This window comes from Notechis scutatus, chromosome 4, assembly GCF_049901735.1.
Source record: "Notechis scutatus isolate UNSWTSFEM ecotype Mainland chromosome 4, rNotScu1.2, whole genome shotgun sequence".
NCBI lineage: Eukaryota > Metazoa > Chordata > Lepidosauria > Squamata > Elapidae > Notechis > Notechis scutatus.
Window position 1 is genome coordinate 131488532 of NC_142012.1, and position 16794 is coordinate 131505325.

The 16794-nt window shown below is 37.5% G+C and overlaps 1 protein-coding gene across 2 annotated transcripts in view; it reads right to left on the bottom strand.

The window, feature by feature from the left end:
* CROCC2 (ciliary rootlet coiled-coil, rootletin family member 2) overlaps positions 1-15313 on the bottom strand; it is a 90986-nt gene extending 75673 nt beyond the window's left edge. Inside the window, exons 1-5 of one of the 2 annotated variants that reach the window (XM_087964972.1) lie at positions 15117-15313; positions 6214-6364; positions 4883-5028; positions 3234-3392; positions 65-148 (exon numbers count right to left, since the gene is read on the bottom strand). In XM_087964972.1, coding sequence (XP_087821098.1) covers positions 65-148; positions 3234-3392; positions 4883-5028; positions 6214-6364; positions 15117-15170 — 594 coding nt within the window. In that variant the 5' untranslated portion in view covers positions 15171-15313. Of the gene's footprint in view, positions 1-64; positions 149-3233; positions 3393-4882; positions 5029-5418; positions 5531-6213; positions 6365-15116 lie in introns of those variants that run through there. The other variant, XM_087964973.1, reaches the window with a different exon arrangement.
* Positions 15314-16794: the final 1481 nt, after the last annotated feature.

The window sequence follows — 16794 nt, forward strand, 5'->3', positions numbered from 1 at the left end:
ATTGAGGACCCCTGCCATATGCTTTATCATTAATGGGGGAGGGAACCTCATATAAAATACAGACCATCTGTTTATGACGCTCACACTCAGAGGTTTTCTCCAGTAACTCCTGTTCCAGTTCTCCACATCTTTTCTTGTATTGCAATACCTATACCATGATGGAGAAAGAGATTTAGGTAATCGGAATATTCAAGAGAAAAAGAAAGAACAATGAACAGAGCAGCCGAGGGAAGATGATTTAACTAAAGTAAAAGAAATAGAAGTTTGATCCAGGAGGTCAGGGTTGTGCATCTTGAGATTCCAAGTCAAGCCAGTCCTTTCCAAAAATTATAATTTTTAAAGCATATTATGAAATACATAGGGAATGAATATATTTTAACTGCAATTTCCAATTAATTTTACACTTAAATGCAATCAAATCCAGTGTATATTTTTTTTCATTCTGGCTCCATCATACTTGGCCAGCAGCAAGACTTGAAATCAGATCTGTTAGCCCAGCCCTAATTTCCCAGGCAGTTTAAGAGACAATATATTCATCTTTATAGAACTCTTCCCTGGATTGTTACTAAGTCATCTATTTGGGATATTGTAGGTTTTTGTGGGGAGTGGGGAAGATGGGGAAGACAAATATATAAAATGTAAATTGTGATAAGAACCAGGTCAAATTAAAAGTAAGAAGAAAAGCAGAAATCTGACAAAACTAAAGTGGGAGAAGAAAAGGAATATATTATGGGAGGGAAGCCTTTAAAATGTCAAAAAGAAAAACATTTTTGGATGTGTAGCATAGATTTTAAAAAGTAAAGATTTAGGAAGGGGAAAATCAATGAGTGTGAATATTAAGCAGAAGATGCAATAGGGAAGAACTTTCACTTTCAGCAATATAACCCTCTAAACATTAGAAATTAGTCTTTTTCAAAGATATTTCCTCACTCTCTATCCTATGGGATACAGATTTTGGCCAAATGTCTAGTGCATATGGAAACTGATTGAACACAACTGAAGAAGATTAGCTTGGGAAGGCTGTTTGTTCCTCCAGAAATTTTTTTCAGAGATGAAAGGAAGGTTTCATAGATCCAAACATCTAGTTAGTATTCAGATTTACTACTAAGTGGTTGGTTTTGGTTTTCTTTTAGCATGTTGTGTGAACCCTGTAAATTCCTATGGAAACTGCTTTCAAATAAACTCCAAACTGATCTTTTGGTTTAATGGGCTGGTACAAAACTGGCCAATGCTGGTACCTCGTTTCTTTAATTCTTCTCTGAAAGCTTACAAAGAACTTTTTAGATAGAAAATATGTTTCCCCCTCATAGTAGCTATTGTATACATCTTAAAAATCACCCATATGACAGTTGAAAGCTACTATTCGCACATCTATCTAGATTGCATGATTCCTTTGGCAAATTATTTGTTTAAATCATCCTCCCCCAATTTGGTGTCCATAAAACATACTACATATCCATTATCGTAATTTCTGAAATAGCATAATTCAGGGGTTTTCAATTTTTTTCTTCACCACAGACCCCCTTTAAATACCTTTTGTGGGCAGGGACCATGGCCACGGACTTTCCAAGGCTTAACTAAAATTTTAAATCATTTAAATCATAATATTTCTTAAAGTTTCTGCGGAACTCCTGTGATGACATTGTGGCCCACCCCAGGGGTCCACGGACCACAGGTTGAGAATCACTGGCATGGTTTATAGGTTAAAGAGCACTTCAAATTCTGAAGACTGTCAGATGCAAGGAATCAGGACAATGTGTTAAGTTTCAGTTAAGGTTATTTATTATTCATGTCTATACACAAGAATCTAGTCAACCAAAGATCAGCACTAAATTGGTGTTAGATACGAGTTTTCTGGATTCAAGAGGGCTGGACTTGGACCACTTGAACTTAATGACTCCAGACTAATTCCTCTCTTGACTCTGTCCCCAAGCTCTAATTTTCCTTCTCCTTCACCAACATGAGGAATGCTGATTAAAACAGTTCATTGTGAGAACTAATTTTTATCATCACAATTCTATTAAAATATTATTTTATTAAATGGCTACAGTTTTTAATTCTCTTTCACAAAGAATAAATCAGTGAAATTGTAATTAAATTAAATATATTAAATATAAATTAATAAGTAAAGTGTGTTTAAGCACTGAGTTTAAGTTTCTAAAAAGTAATAAAGCAGTAAATATTTAGTGTTTTTTCTGTAATCAGGGAGTGGAACCTATGATAGGGCAGTTCAAAAACTTGTCTGAAAAGTGTAGAGCTCTATCAGGCATTTCCAGCAACTTTTTTAACAGAATTCTATAATTTCATAGAAGGGACAGGTTTAAGAGATGGAAGATGTACTTGCAAAAAACAATGAATACGTTCTCCAGAAATAAATGTAATAAAGTAAACATAACAGGGCACATCAGCCTAATAAGTTAATTATTATTAACTCATTCATTAATAACTAATAAGAAACACTATATTATTATTTATTAACTATTATATTTCACGAGAAAATTATTACTAACTTGTTACCATCTGTTCCTAAAGTATCAAATTAGAAAAACATCTATCCCATTGCAATTCTATGGCTTCATATTATGGTGATTTTATTATGGTACATACACATACACACACAGTATATTTACTGATACTTTATTTAAACTAAATTTGTATATCAGTGATTGCATGACCTCTGATGCCATATGCTAAATAAATAAATAAAACCTGCACATTCATAAACAAAGATCAGGAAGCATCTCCAATTCTGATCTTGTAGAAGGAAAACCTTATGTAAATTAGACTAAGTTTTCCTTTAGATTAACTTTTAGTATGTTTGCCTTCATCCAACCCATCACTCATGCTAGATTCAGATTCATCTCTCTTGTATTAAGGTTTCTGATGGCTTGCAAAATTGAACATAGTGTCATGATGAGTAATTTGGATGACTTGCCTGTCCTTCTCGATGTTAAACTGGGCTAGAAAGAAAATAGCAGCAGGTCAAATGTAATCATGAATGTTACTCCTATGCTAGCAAGCACTGCAACAGAAGGAAGCCAGAACTGCTAGGAGTCTGTATTCTGACTGTTCAACAGAGGACCTTCCAAATTAATGAAGAACTACAGCACAAATCCTCAATACTTTTAATCCTTATAAACTCCATCAAAAAGATCATAAGCTTATAAACTCCTTATTTGCTGCATCAAAAGGATCTTGTCATAGGCACAACTGACAGAAGTAATTCCACTCACCTTATTTTGCATCTTCTGTACTAGCTGAGCCTGATGCTGTTGCCCATCTTGGAAGGCTTGCATCTTATGCTTATGTGCTTTTTCATCCGATTTAAACTGCTGTCTCATCTGCAGGAATGCTGTGCTTCCTTCCTCCTCTGCTCGTTGTGCTTGCTGCAGCTACAGAAATAAATACCTGCTGTGATCCAATTGGCAAAACAAGGTTCTGCATACAGAATAGCAAAAAATCAGGGGCTGGTTTCTTAAAAGTTATGTAAGTACAATGTGTCAGGATCCAGTTTCATGAGTGAAAAAAATGGCTTACCACTTTTCTGACAATAAACAACAGGTCTGTTTCCAGAAGTACTTTCAAAGATTTTGCTAAAATAAATTTTCTTTGAGAAGTATCATATTCAAACAATCCATATACCCGTGATGGCAAACTTGTGGCACATGTGCCAGAAGTGGCATGCAGAGCCATTTCCCCCAGCACGCAAGAGCTTGCCCAGAAGAGCCTACTGCGCATGTGCGTGCACGACCACCGCCCGATAGCTGATTGTTGGGTATCTGGCGGCATGCACGGGGGGGTACATGGGAGACACGTGTACATGCGCAGAGATGTGCAGCACACGCTAGGGGTCGCATGCACATGCGCAGATGGATGGTGCAGGGGGTGATCATGAACTTATTCATTTCTGCAATCATGCCACAATTATTTATGTTACGCCCACTTAAGGACAGATATACTTTGTTTCTTGAAAATTATTTGCTTGGCTTATCCAGTATGGGAAATTCACTCAGACAGAACTTTTCTTGTGCCATCTCAAAAGATCAAAACAAATTTTTTAAAAATAGTTAGCTTCTTTTAAAAACACTGTGTCTCAAAAAGAACACATTTATTCATGGAAATGGAGACGCTCTGCCAAAGATATTATTCAAATGAAAACATAGTTTTAGAATTGCATAAATATATGCCACATCCATTATATCAATTAATGCAAATGCTTAAAAATACAGAGTTAATCTGTTAGAAAAAAGAGAGAACAAATGCAAATATAAACAGTATTCAATCCTCAAGACTTATCCTGCTGTGCTAGTTTATTAGCAGTTTATTCTGTCTCTAAATTAATTTAAAGAAATATGTTCTTTAATATTCATCTGGTAACTTAAAACAAAACTTGAATTAATTTCCCGTCCTGTACAATTTTATATGTTCTGAAGAAATATGGCAAACCTACTGTATATACTGTAACTTACTCTTTCAAATGATCTAAATCAGTTATTAAACAGACATTACCATCACAGACTGTAATTTGCAGCAATCTGATTTCTTAAAATCTAAAATACTATTTAAATTACTAACCACCTTTCATATTATAGCTCTCCCACCCACAAGACTTTCATTTAGAAGTCATATCAATCCACCAGACATGGCAGAACTTAAATTACTATCTCCTTTAAATAAATGTTGAAATGCAAAATTTCTACTGATACACATAATATATATTTTGTACATACTCCTTCATTTTTATCTCTCCCTCCCTGTGTGTTATACATGAAATATGCTCACAACCAGTAAACACCTATGATTACTTGAATGTAGGTTCCCACTTCTATCAATAAATCTTCATTCAAAAATTACTTTATTAAGTTACATATCTAATTCTTACCCTTTCACTAATAGCTTGATATTTACTAGCCAACTCATCCTTCTCTGCACGAGTGTGTGCCAACAGGTCCTCGAGGCGAGAAAGTTCCTTCTGCAATAAGCGGTTTTCTTCTTGCATATTGGCTGGAAGGTCTGTTTTTTGTAAATCTGAAACATTCATCAATAGATTATTGCAAGTCAATCAATTAGTGGCTTGAAATCAATACAGTATTGTTAATTTATCTAGAGGTGTAGCTTTATGCATATACACAAACACCACATACCCTTGTTTTTAGGAAGCAGGAACATGGACAATTCTCTTAGCAATGTAATGCCAATAGTAAATAGATTTGAACACCAGTACTTAACATCAAAAAGAATAAGCTGGCATTTTGGATTTAGCAAATATTTGACATAAATAGAGATGGATGATAAATCTGTTGCATCAGAACTTGATTAGACAGACTACATCAAAGCAACCTCAATTTGTAGAACAATTTGAATATAGAATAATTTGAAAATGAATATAGTAGAAAAGATGCTCACAAGGATGCATACCTACAGAGAAATGCACATGAAATGATGTTAAATGTCCATAGACATTTTCACATAGTTTCTGAAATTTGCAAAATTGAGGACCTAAGAAAAACTAAGCCTGGAAAAAAAATATATCAACCCAGCCTCCAGGTCTATGGTATATGAAGACTTGCTTCCTTATTTTGAATACACATTCTTCTTGAAAGAGCCCCTGAAAGAGTTTGCTGTTTCCAGTTTCACAGAACCTCTTATCACAACTCCTTTAGCCTTCCTGTAAAAAAAATAAATGAGAAGTAGTTGTGCACTAAAACTATTTTGCTAATGACTATAAAATATGTGATGGATACTGAGCATCAACATGTTTTGTCCTTTCCACAATAGAACTGAGATGTAATGTTAGCCAATTTCTACACTCCCTCGTTGGTCAAGTGGAGGGAGTACTACTCATCTCTTGGTGCAATCAGGATCATTATGAGCTATTATAGAAATGGCTTATGCTCATTTAAGGAGTGATTGGGACTGACAGCGTGGAAATGGATCCAGTCACTTTTCCAAGTTGACAGCCACTTAGTTGATACTCTGCCTTGGAACCAGAGGAAACTAAATATTTTACTGGAAAGAATAGATGACTAGCAATCTTTTCACGTTTGTGAAGGAAATTCTGGGAGGTACTGGAACAACTCATCCAGAACACATCCAGTTAGGAAGTCAATCCATTTCTAGTATCAATTTATGAGATTCAGTCTTCCTGCCATTTCCCTGCATTTGAATCCACACACATTATCTGCTAAAGGGATGTCCAATTTAAGGCAGTACCTGAGGATGATGGATCAGATAAGCTTTGTGTAATAATCTGTCGAATTCTGGCTGGGATCGTTACAGGTGCAGCCTTTTCTCCTTCCCCTCGCACAGTCAATGCTTTGTCATCTCTGCTTGCTCTGGGATGCAGCACTGTATCTTCTAGGGTCTGAAATACACTCAAACATCAAAGCCAGGCTAAAAAACATGTTGGATTTTAGTCAGCCACTGATAGAAGATGGACTACTTGGAAACACTCCTCCATATCTATGAGTGAAGATATACTGTTTACAGGTGTGTGAAGTCTCTCTCTCTCTCTCTCTGAAGGTTTCTATGGTTGCTGGAGTGCTGAATTTAGTTGCATAGTCTTGCTCTTCCCAGTCAGCAACCAGCAAGATGTGGGGCTAGAGAACTTTGCAAGCCTGGGAGTAAACCCAGCATCATAGCTCAGCTTTTACCCTCTCAGTTTAGTATGCATTCAGCTTGTCTAAACCCATTGAAAGGAATGAGTTGAGACATTGTACAAGGCCATACAGATCCCAGCCCTTTATCATCATATTGATGCAGCATCCTAACCTTAATAACAGTAAAAATATTACTTTAACCTTGGAATATGTAAAGACTTTGCTACAGCTATGAACTAAGGATGAGAAAAATGAATATGTCATATACAAAAGGCTAATAGGGTATGCTCATACCATAGTTAGGGGTGTTTCAGTTTTTGGTGGAGTCAGGACTAGTAAGTAATTAGATGAGAGAATTCCAGAAAATACTAGACAAAACTCAGATTATTATTTAAAAAAAAAGAAAGCAGGAAAGGCAAACAACTTATCTCCTCATCAGGGGTGGGATTCAAATTTTTAACAACTGGTTCTGTGGGCATGGCTTAGGTGGTGGGCGTGGCTTGGTGGTCATGTGACTGGGTGGATATGGCTTGGTGGTCATGTTATTGGCTGGGTGAGGCCAACTCAATATCACTCACATTGAGGCACGCATCTCCTTGCCTGGTCTCTCATGACTGTGGGGATGCTGCAACGGTTGTAAGTGTGAAAAATGGTCATAAGTCACATTTTTCAGGGTCAATGTAATTTTAAATGGTCACTCCACACAAGCAAAGTACTAGCAAAGGAGGGAAAAAAACTCCAGAGAAGTTCCTGAGACAGGAAGTCTAGTCCTGCCAAGAATGTAATAAGGGTTAACAGAGAGGCAGTTTCTGTAAGCAACACCAGAATGTTTCCTTCCTGCCTTCCTTACAGGATTAGGCCAGTAATTTCTTCTAACAACCAGTTCTCCGAATGCTTAGAATGTTAACAACCGGTTCTAGTGAATAGGTGCGAACTGGTAGAATCCCACCTCAGCTCCTCATGTTGCGTATGCCATACAGTACCTATTTAATAGTAACTATTAAACTTTTAATGATCAGTACAAATTTTGGCAGTGCCAAACAGGAGTTCCTTTTAGAAAAACATTTTAGACAAAATATTACAGATTTGTACTTTGATTCTAAAGCATTTTTGAAGGAAAACTCAGATTGTTTACCAAAAAAAAAAAAAAAGCAAATGGATTTTATCACAGAATAGTCTAAGGCAGGGGTCCCCAACCGCGGTCCGCGGACCTTACCGGGCCGCTGGTTGCTGGCGCCGCCATCTTTTTTGGTAAAAAGCGCTTCTGGTGAGCTTTTCCGGGTAGAAAGCTCACCGGAAGCGCTGTTTCGTCATAAAAGATGGCGGCGCCAGCGCTTCGGTGAGCTTTTCCGGGTAGAAAGCCATTTCTACCCGAAAAAGCTCACCAGAGCGCTGGCGCCGCCATCTTTTTATGACGAAACAGTGCTTCCGTGACGTCACCGGAAGCGCCTTTTCGCATCAAAAGATGGCGGCGCCCAGTTGACGCTGGTACCGGGCCGCGGTGCCCAGCTGATGTCGGAACCGGGCCGCGGCGTCGAAAAGGTTGGGGATCCCTGGTCAAAGGGACCAGATGAAGACATTCAGAATCTACCTCTGATTTTAAAGATATATTTTCCTTTAAATATTTTGCCCACTTCACATTTTTTTGTACTATAAATCATAACAGTTGTTTTCAACTCATTCAACAATTTATAAATGTTTACAAGGTAAAATAATTACTGTGCTTTTGGCTTTAGAGGGCTCTTTTATTTTTTTACTTTTTATCTATGCCAAAACACATGTAATATACTGAAGAATGTTCATGTTCCTTGTTGATATTCACTTGGTATTTATTATAGCAACATTCTTATCTGTGGTAATTAAGCTAAATAAATAGATATAAGAACACTGTTTTTAAAGAAATACATTCATTTGCCTATACTAAAACATGAGGCAATCCTATTTTATACATAAACTGAATCAGTTAGGGTATATATTGTCTGGTATATTCTTGTATGCATATTGTAAGCATATTATATATATTCTTCTGTGTTGGTTTTTGCTTTTAGACTGCTCCTGAAAAGGAATTCATTTCTGTAAACTGTTGGACTCTAATGAAATAATGTTCCTGGCATTTGGGATTCTTTTCTCCGTTGTATTCCATCAAGAAAGTATATCAACATACCACTACTGAAAATGATACTCTAGACCAGTGGTAGTCAATCTTTTTATACCTACCGCCCACTTTTGTATCTCTGTTAGTAAAATTTTCTAACTGCCCGCCAGTTCCACAGTAATGGTGATTTATAAAGTAGGGGACTAAACCCCTACCACCCACCATGAAAACTGGAACGCCCACTAGTGGGCGGTAGGGACCAGGTTGACTACCACTGCTCTAGACTTTATTTTTATCTGTAAAATTTCAGAGAGTATATTTTTTGGTCAAATAGCAATATTACTGCTATTTGAAATATATTATTCCCTGGTGCATTATGCCTTTAAAGTTCTGTACTAGTACAGAAGAAGAGTTTAATTTGTCCCAGGAGATGTTAGCAATTTATGACTCTCTTGTGAAGATGAGATTTGGTATTTAAGCAGATTATAGTGAATAGAAACATTTCTCTTCTTGTTGATAAAGCTATCCAGGTGTCTGTCTGTGTAATAATGCTATGACAATGATACTTCTACTGATGCAGCTCTACTATGTTTATAGGAATATAAGAATATTTTGGCACTATCGTAATTGCTGCTGCCTTTGAAGTTTAAAAATACATAAATAAATAAAACACAGTAGTGCTACTGAACTACTACTGTGTTTAAAAATCTCTCCTGGAAATTAAAAAAAAAAAAGTCAAGAGGCTGGTGGCAATGTGCTTTAAGTGCTTATGTAACTCTGAATTTTGTCTTTAATGATCTCTTCAGTTTCTTGGATTTTTATTACCTCCCTTAAAATGATAAAGGTAACAAATCAAATTGGGTTTTTATTATCATAGGCCAGCCTAAGGGATTGGGGTACAGCTATTAGAAAGAAAAATAAAATAAAAAGCTAAAATGTGTAAAGTGTAAAAAGGTACAGATTGTATATCAGTATAAAATATTTTTTTTAAAAGTGAGAATTTAAAAATCAGAAGAGAAGGGTTAGGAAAGCCATTCTGTATGCAGTGTGACAGAAATAATATGGCAAACCAAGTGTTCACTGAATGTAGTTTAATACATTGAATCCAGTGGTGGGATTCAAATAATTTAACAACTGGTTCTCTGCCCTAATTATTTTTTCCAACAACCACTTCACCAAACTGCTCAGAAAGTTAACAACCAGTTCTCCCAAAGTGGTACGAACTTGATTGAAACCCAAGCACAAGTCAGAATCATCATCTGACAAAGGTAAGAAACGCATCTCCTTCTGATAACTAGCATACAAACATAGCCATTATTCTACTCATGTGATTACTGAATGCCTGGGGCAATTTCTTAACAAATTAGCAAAATTGGAGCAGGGGGAAAAAGTGGATGTGTTTTGTGTTTAGAGGCTAAAGAGAAGGATTTGATATATGCAAAATCAACAGTCCATTGATTTCTTGCTCAGACACCACTATATGCTAGAACTCTCTGTCAACATTGTTTGTTTTGTTGTAATTGCAAACTTGGACTCAAATTAGGTGTAGTTTGTTATCCAGGTCTGATCTCTGCTATATTTTGCTTTTGCACCTGGATATTTCACTTGTCTCAATAGGTTGACATAATACTATCCCTGAGAAACTTAGAAGCATGTTGTATTAGGAATGTACTCATTGTGTTTGCACGCATATATGTAGTCATAGATGTATTATCTGCTTACTGTCCTATCATGAAAAAGAACTGTAATTATATACCCATTTGTAAAATCAGTGTATATTTTTTGGGTGTCATTCTTGATACGGGATGGGGACAGATTGAACATCTTATTTGATCTCTTAATCTTTCTCAAATGTGAGTAAAAGAAAGATAACTGTAAAGAAACAACCCAAAGGTTATGATCTAATTAAATACTACAATACATCAGTGCTTCTCAATCTCAGTAGCTTTAAGATGTGTGGATTTCAAATCCCACAATCTGCCTGGGGAATTCTGGGAGTCGAAGTCCATACATCTTAAAGTTGCTGAAATTGAGAAACATTGCACTAACAACATAACACACATGATAGTTAAAGTTGTAAAACTTGCAGGAAAAAGAACCCTGAGGAATACATAGTTTTGTAAGGGAATCATCTCCCTGTAGCAACTAGTACTGTTCATTCTAAATCATTTTAGCATTTCTGCCTTTTAACATAACAGATGCTGTGCTTGAATATAAAAAAAATGTGAGAGTTGCAAAAATGCCAGTTGTATAACTGTAACAGTCAAGTTGCCTCTCAGCAAAGGCACGTATTAAAAAAAATTAGCTTCATAATGAGTTACAACTGTACTACAGAGCCTCTGAAAAGGGACCATGGAGAGAGCTGCTCCCTTTGCAGTCGGAGAGGCTGGCACAAATGGGGCAGCTGTGGAAAAAAAAATCAATTGGGTCAAAGTATCAGCCAACGCTGTCCATTCACAAAAAGTGAAAGAAAGTGCTATCCACCAATAAGTATATAAACCTTGTGTAACTTTGAGGTGATGTTCCCATGACATACTTACCAATCGTTCACTTAGTCATAGCTTATATAATTAACCTATTCTGTTAGTTACACTGAACAATAAGTGAATTATTTCTCGGTTGGGTTCTTATATGTATCCATGGCATTCATAACTATGTTTTTACTTATACCTATTATCTTGTAAGCAATTGACAAACCAAATAAACAAACAAACAAACAAACAAATAAATACATACAGCATGCTACTCAGTGGTGGGATTCAATTTTTTTACTACCGTTTCTGTGGGCGTGGCTTGGTGGGCGTGGCAGGGGAAGGATACTGTAAAATCTCCAGTCAGAGGTGGTATTTGACGGTTTTCCGAACTACTCAAAATTTCCACTACCGGTTCTCCGGTTGTTAGTTTGTAAATTAGCACAATAGAAAGCTGACATTTTCTACGACCACGATAGATTAATAATAACTGATCACATCATTATTGTCAAATGTATTACATTTCAAATAGGTTAGAGAAACCAGTTACAGCATAAAAGATTTTATGTTCTACTCTTGAAAGTACCCTTTTGAATAGGAACCATAAACTGGCTGTTATGTTAAACAGTTGTATAGGTTTTCCTCAACTTACAACCACAACTGAGACCCAAATTTATGTTGCTAAGTGAGAAATTTGTTAAGTGAGTTTTGCCCCATTTTATGACTAAATTAGTAACATGGTTGTTAAGTGAATCTGGTTTCCCTATTGACTTTGCTCGTCAGAAAGTTGCAAAAGGAGATCACATGATCCCAGGACACTGCAACTGTCATAAATGTAAGTCAAGTTGTCAAGCACCCAAATGAAAATCACATGACCATGGGGATGCTGCAATGTCATTAAGTGTGCACAATTGTTATCAGTCACATTTTTAACGCTATTGTAACTTTGAACGGTAACTACATGAACTGTTGTAAATCGAGAACTAACTGTACTATATGTGTAGCAGAATGCTCAATTACATTTCAAAGATATCTTGTCCCCTTTTTCTAAGAGCAATCTAATTTAAGTACTGTAAGAATTGGCTCCTTTGGAGTCCTTCACAATTAGCTAAAGCTTGCTTGTGTTATTTCTATTAAAAATGCTGGCTTTATTAGAAGTTCCTGGGTTTATACAATATAGGGTGGAGTCTGAATACTGGTTAAGCAGATCTAGCCTATAGATCAGGAGTGGGCAAACTTTTTGGCTCGAGGGCCGCATTGACTTTTAAAATTTGACAGACGGGCCGGGTCAGCACAAGATTTTTTGGTGCCCCCCACTCTTCCCCCTTCTCCTCCTTCCCCTCCCCTCGGAGGCCCCTGAGTCAGGAGTTGCTACCGCCGGCGCGGCTCGCGGCTCCCAGTCCCAGCGTTGCCTCCCAGGAAGGGAAAGGCAAAAAGGAAGAGCCACGGCGGTGCTTTGCAACGGCAGCAGCGGCTCCTGGTTTTGCCTTTCCTTCCCGAGTGCGGAAACTGGGCCGCGATGGCTACACCGGCGGTAACAACTCCTGACAGCCCAACCGGATACCTGAGCGGAGCCGGGCGGTGCGGCGGAGGCCGCTGAGCGGCAGGAAAAGGAGCTGGGCCAGCCACAGACCAGCCTCCATGCAACACACACCGCCCGCCCGGCCCGGCAAGGAAAGCAGCAGGCACTCCCGGGCGCGCGGCAGGGGGTCTCTTTTAGCCCGGCCCCGATTTTTTTCAGAGGCGGAATATCATGCCTGGCGCCCGCGAGTTAAAACGAAGCCGAAAGTTGCTGGGAAGTTGCTCGGGTGCTGGGAGCAGGCTTTTAAAGTGCCGCCGAGCAGGACCGCCGAGAGCGGAACGGGCCCAGGCGGGCAGGCTCCACCAGCGCGGCCTACGGGTGCTCACGCCCCCGGACCCTTCCGCTCTCGGCGGAAGGCGCCCAGCCTGCAGCTTTTGCAAGCCTGACCCGGGAAAAGGGGGAGGGGACACGTCGGAGGTGATTACCCCAGCCGAGGCCTTTGTCTTTTCTTTCCTCCCTAGAGCTCCACCTGTTTTGCGTTTGGGGCCCCCGCCCGGCATCCACACCCAGCGATTTTTCAGGGGCACCGATGGCAGCCAATGGCGGTTTTTTGGCGGCCCTTGGACCACGGCACCCCGGGTCCCTGTAGATGTTTATTCTGAACTAGAGAGAAAGAGAGACTTGAAATTTATTTGCACTTATTTAAAGTGGCAGATGAATGAAGAATCCAAAAGCTGCCTTTCTAAACAATTTTTGAATACTGCTAAAATTATAATGTAACCTCCAGGGTTATTATTTGCTTTGCAAATTATCCTAGGAGATGATATATGTTTAGTTTCCTCTGTGGTGATCTAGTTTTATATTCCCAATGGAACTGTACCCAGTAAAGGAGAAGTTTGAATTGTATGTATCTGAATTCTACAGAATTTCACTGAGAAGTCTTAGTTAAGTTCAGTAAAAATCATTGCAAAATTTAAAGCACTATGAAATTGCACTCCAGAGCTGCAATAGTTTCTATACATATTTGGGAATGAGTCCCATTAAGCACAACGTGCTTCCTGAGTAAACTTGCATAAAAGAATGCTGTTAATTGTTTAGTTACTTGGAAAGCAATTTTCTTGCCCTCACTACTCTTTTGTTCTTTATTCTCAATCCTTAAATCTTACTGCCCTCTAGTGTATTTAAAATGTTGACAACTCCATAAAATCCAAGGCAACTTTACTCCAAGGGAAAAAAAATAGTAATTGTTGCTGATGTTACTGATTATATTTTAAATAATATCAGGGCATGCAACTTTTGGCAAAGCTTATGACTATGCAACAAACGTCAGTGCTCTTTAGATTACAATAGTCTGAAAAGAAATAACATTGTATTATATGGCTGGCTTTGAATCATAATAGTAGGCATAAGAACATGTTCACATAATATCTTAACCTATGGTTAATTTACTTAATCATGCTTTATTGAATAAACAAAATTGAGTGGGTTTATAAAGCCTACTAACCTATTTTTTTGCCCTTTTTCCATAAATTGAGTGACAAACTACTATAGCTTTGTTTACAATATACAAAACTACAAATAATTAAATCACTGTCTAGTTTAAGATACTGACCTGTGCAGGATGTTTACTAAGCATAGCCTCATGATTTCTATAAACTATCTATTGTAATACTTGATACAACTTTCCTGCATTCCAATTTAATTTAGCCATGACATCAAACTTTTCTTATAAATGTTCCATGTAGAAAAAAGCATGAGAAATTAATCTTGTTCCTAGAACTTCTCCATTTAATTTGAAACTATTTAAGAAACCACAATCTATTTCCCTTTTTCAAGCCCTAAATCCAGACCTAGACCTTAATATGTAGATTCACTTACATTCTTCTCACAACACCTTTTGAGGTAAAAGATATTGCAGCTCATTACACTCCAACAAACTTTGAGACATGAGAGAGTAGAATTTGGAATTATTGACTAATTGGTCAATATTCTAATTACTACACTGGCATTTGCATCGAGGGACCACTTAAATTGAAACCCATAGAATAAAGTCAGTTAAAGTTATTACAGTGTCTTTTTAAAAACAAAATTAGCATTCCATCAGCTGTATTTTGTCTAGAAAAAAAAACCTGTAGGAGAGCCCACTAACCTGCTCCCACCCTCTAACCTGCTCTCACTACCCAAGCTGAACATCCGAACTACGCCTTCAGGATTCAATGTATTCCCCCGCTTTTGCGACCCACCCCCTCGCAGGTGTTCCTCTAGGAATGGAATATTGAGAGATAGGAGTGGGTGAGTTTAGTCCTGTTGTACTTCGAAATTAGTCAATCGGAATATTTTATTTGGCCAAGCGTGATTAGACAAACAAGGAATTTGTCTCCGGTGCAGGGATTCGAGGGGAGGTATTAAAAAGCTGCTCTTTCACTAACCTGGATAGCGGCTTCCAACCTTAAACTTGGCTTCTCCACATTTCCCTCGCTCATCGCTCAAAACCGGGCCAAGTCCGAAGAGGGAAACCAACGCTAGCCTAGCAAGACTTCTCGCTACTTGCAGAATAAGAGAAGTGCATGCATATTTGTGTCCCAATTAATCCGGTGTCAGTGACTGTTGATCCTTCTTCCCTGCCTTTTAGAACCGAGGAGGCGTGTAAGATACCTGGCTCAAGTTGCTAAGGCAATGAGAACGCCGAGTCCCTCATGTTGTCATAGAAATAGAATGCACCCGGGGTTGCCACGGTGACAAGAGACGCGGCAAACCGAACTGTTTTCCTAGGTCAGGCTGCAGAGAAAATGGGAAATATTCTGTTCACAGGACAATTGAACGTTCTCTAGAAGACAATCTGAACCAAGAGTCACATCCACAAAACATTCGACACCACCTTTTACTATTTTACTCGACAGTAAATCATACATTGCAATGTCCTACCTGTCAATGAATACTTCAGCTTTAACCATAACAACACAAAAAATAAATAAGTATATGTCGGCGGAATACTTTATTCCAGCGATTGAATCTTTATTTTTTTAAATAGTCTTTTTTTTGTAACAGTAATCTCATTTCCTTATTAATGCATCATAGTTATGCAGGATATTCTAGGAAATATGTTTGATTAGTCATATTACATTTTATTTCCATATCTATGATAAGGATAATTAAATATGTAGACAATTCATAAAGAATTTATTAGCAGTATTTGTGAAGTGGCTTTCAACATAAATATTAAATCAGTATACCTCCAGCAATGCATTCATTTAAAACGTTTTTTTTAAGGGAGCATGTGTGGGTCCATATGTTTCCTATTGAGCCATAATTTCCATAAGTCTTATTAGCATAAGCAATAGCTGTTGGGAGCTAAAGTCCAATTTACTTGAAAGATTCCAGATCAGAAAAGGCTGCTCTAAGGAATCAATTATAGACAGTATTTCCTTTTATTTGATATAGCAACATTTCCTTTTAAAAAAATACAGTTAATATATCAAGGTGTGGCACTGAGTAATTTTTTTTAGAATCAACGATGTTATTAGGCTGTATTCTTCAAAAAATTTCCTGAATTAAATGTAAACCTAAACATAAAAAAATAAAACATTTTAAGTACATTATACAAAGTCCCTAGTCACCAGTTTGTAATGTTCTTGAAGACCATGTGATATAATGCAATCTTAGACTTGTCTTCTCAGAATTAAAACTTTTGTTTCTCTTGTGATCTTTTTACATAGCTCTTTAAAAAAATAAATTTACTAGAGTTAATTTTGTTCTGTATCTTTGAGTTTCTTGTACATTGATATATGTTGTAAGTACCTATTGATTGATTATATGCTAGTACGTTGTTGACTTCTAGCAAGTGGTTGTCTAGGATGGCCTGTCCTTATTTTGATCTTTCTGATCTTCAGAAGTGCGCTCTTTGTTACTGTGCGTCCATCTACCTTGCTACTGATCATCCTCTTCTTCTTTCTCCTTTCATCTTTCCCAATGTTAGTACCTTCATCAAAGAATTTGGTCTTTGCACAATATGTGTAACACCAGATAATTTAGGCCTGTTTATTTGTAGTTCCAGTGAGACTTCTGAGTTGATTTGTTCAATGATTCATTTTAATAATTTATTTATTC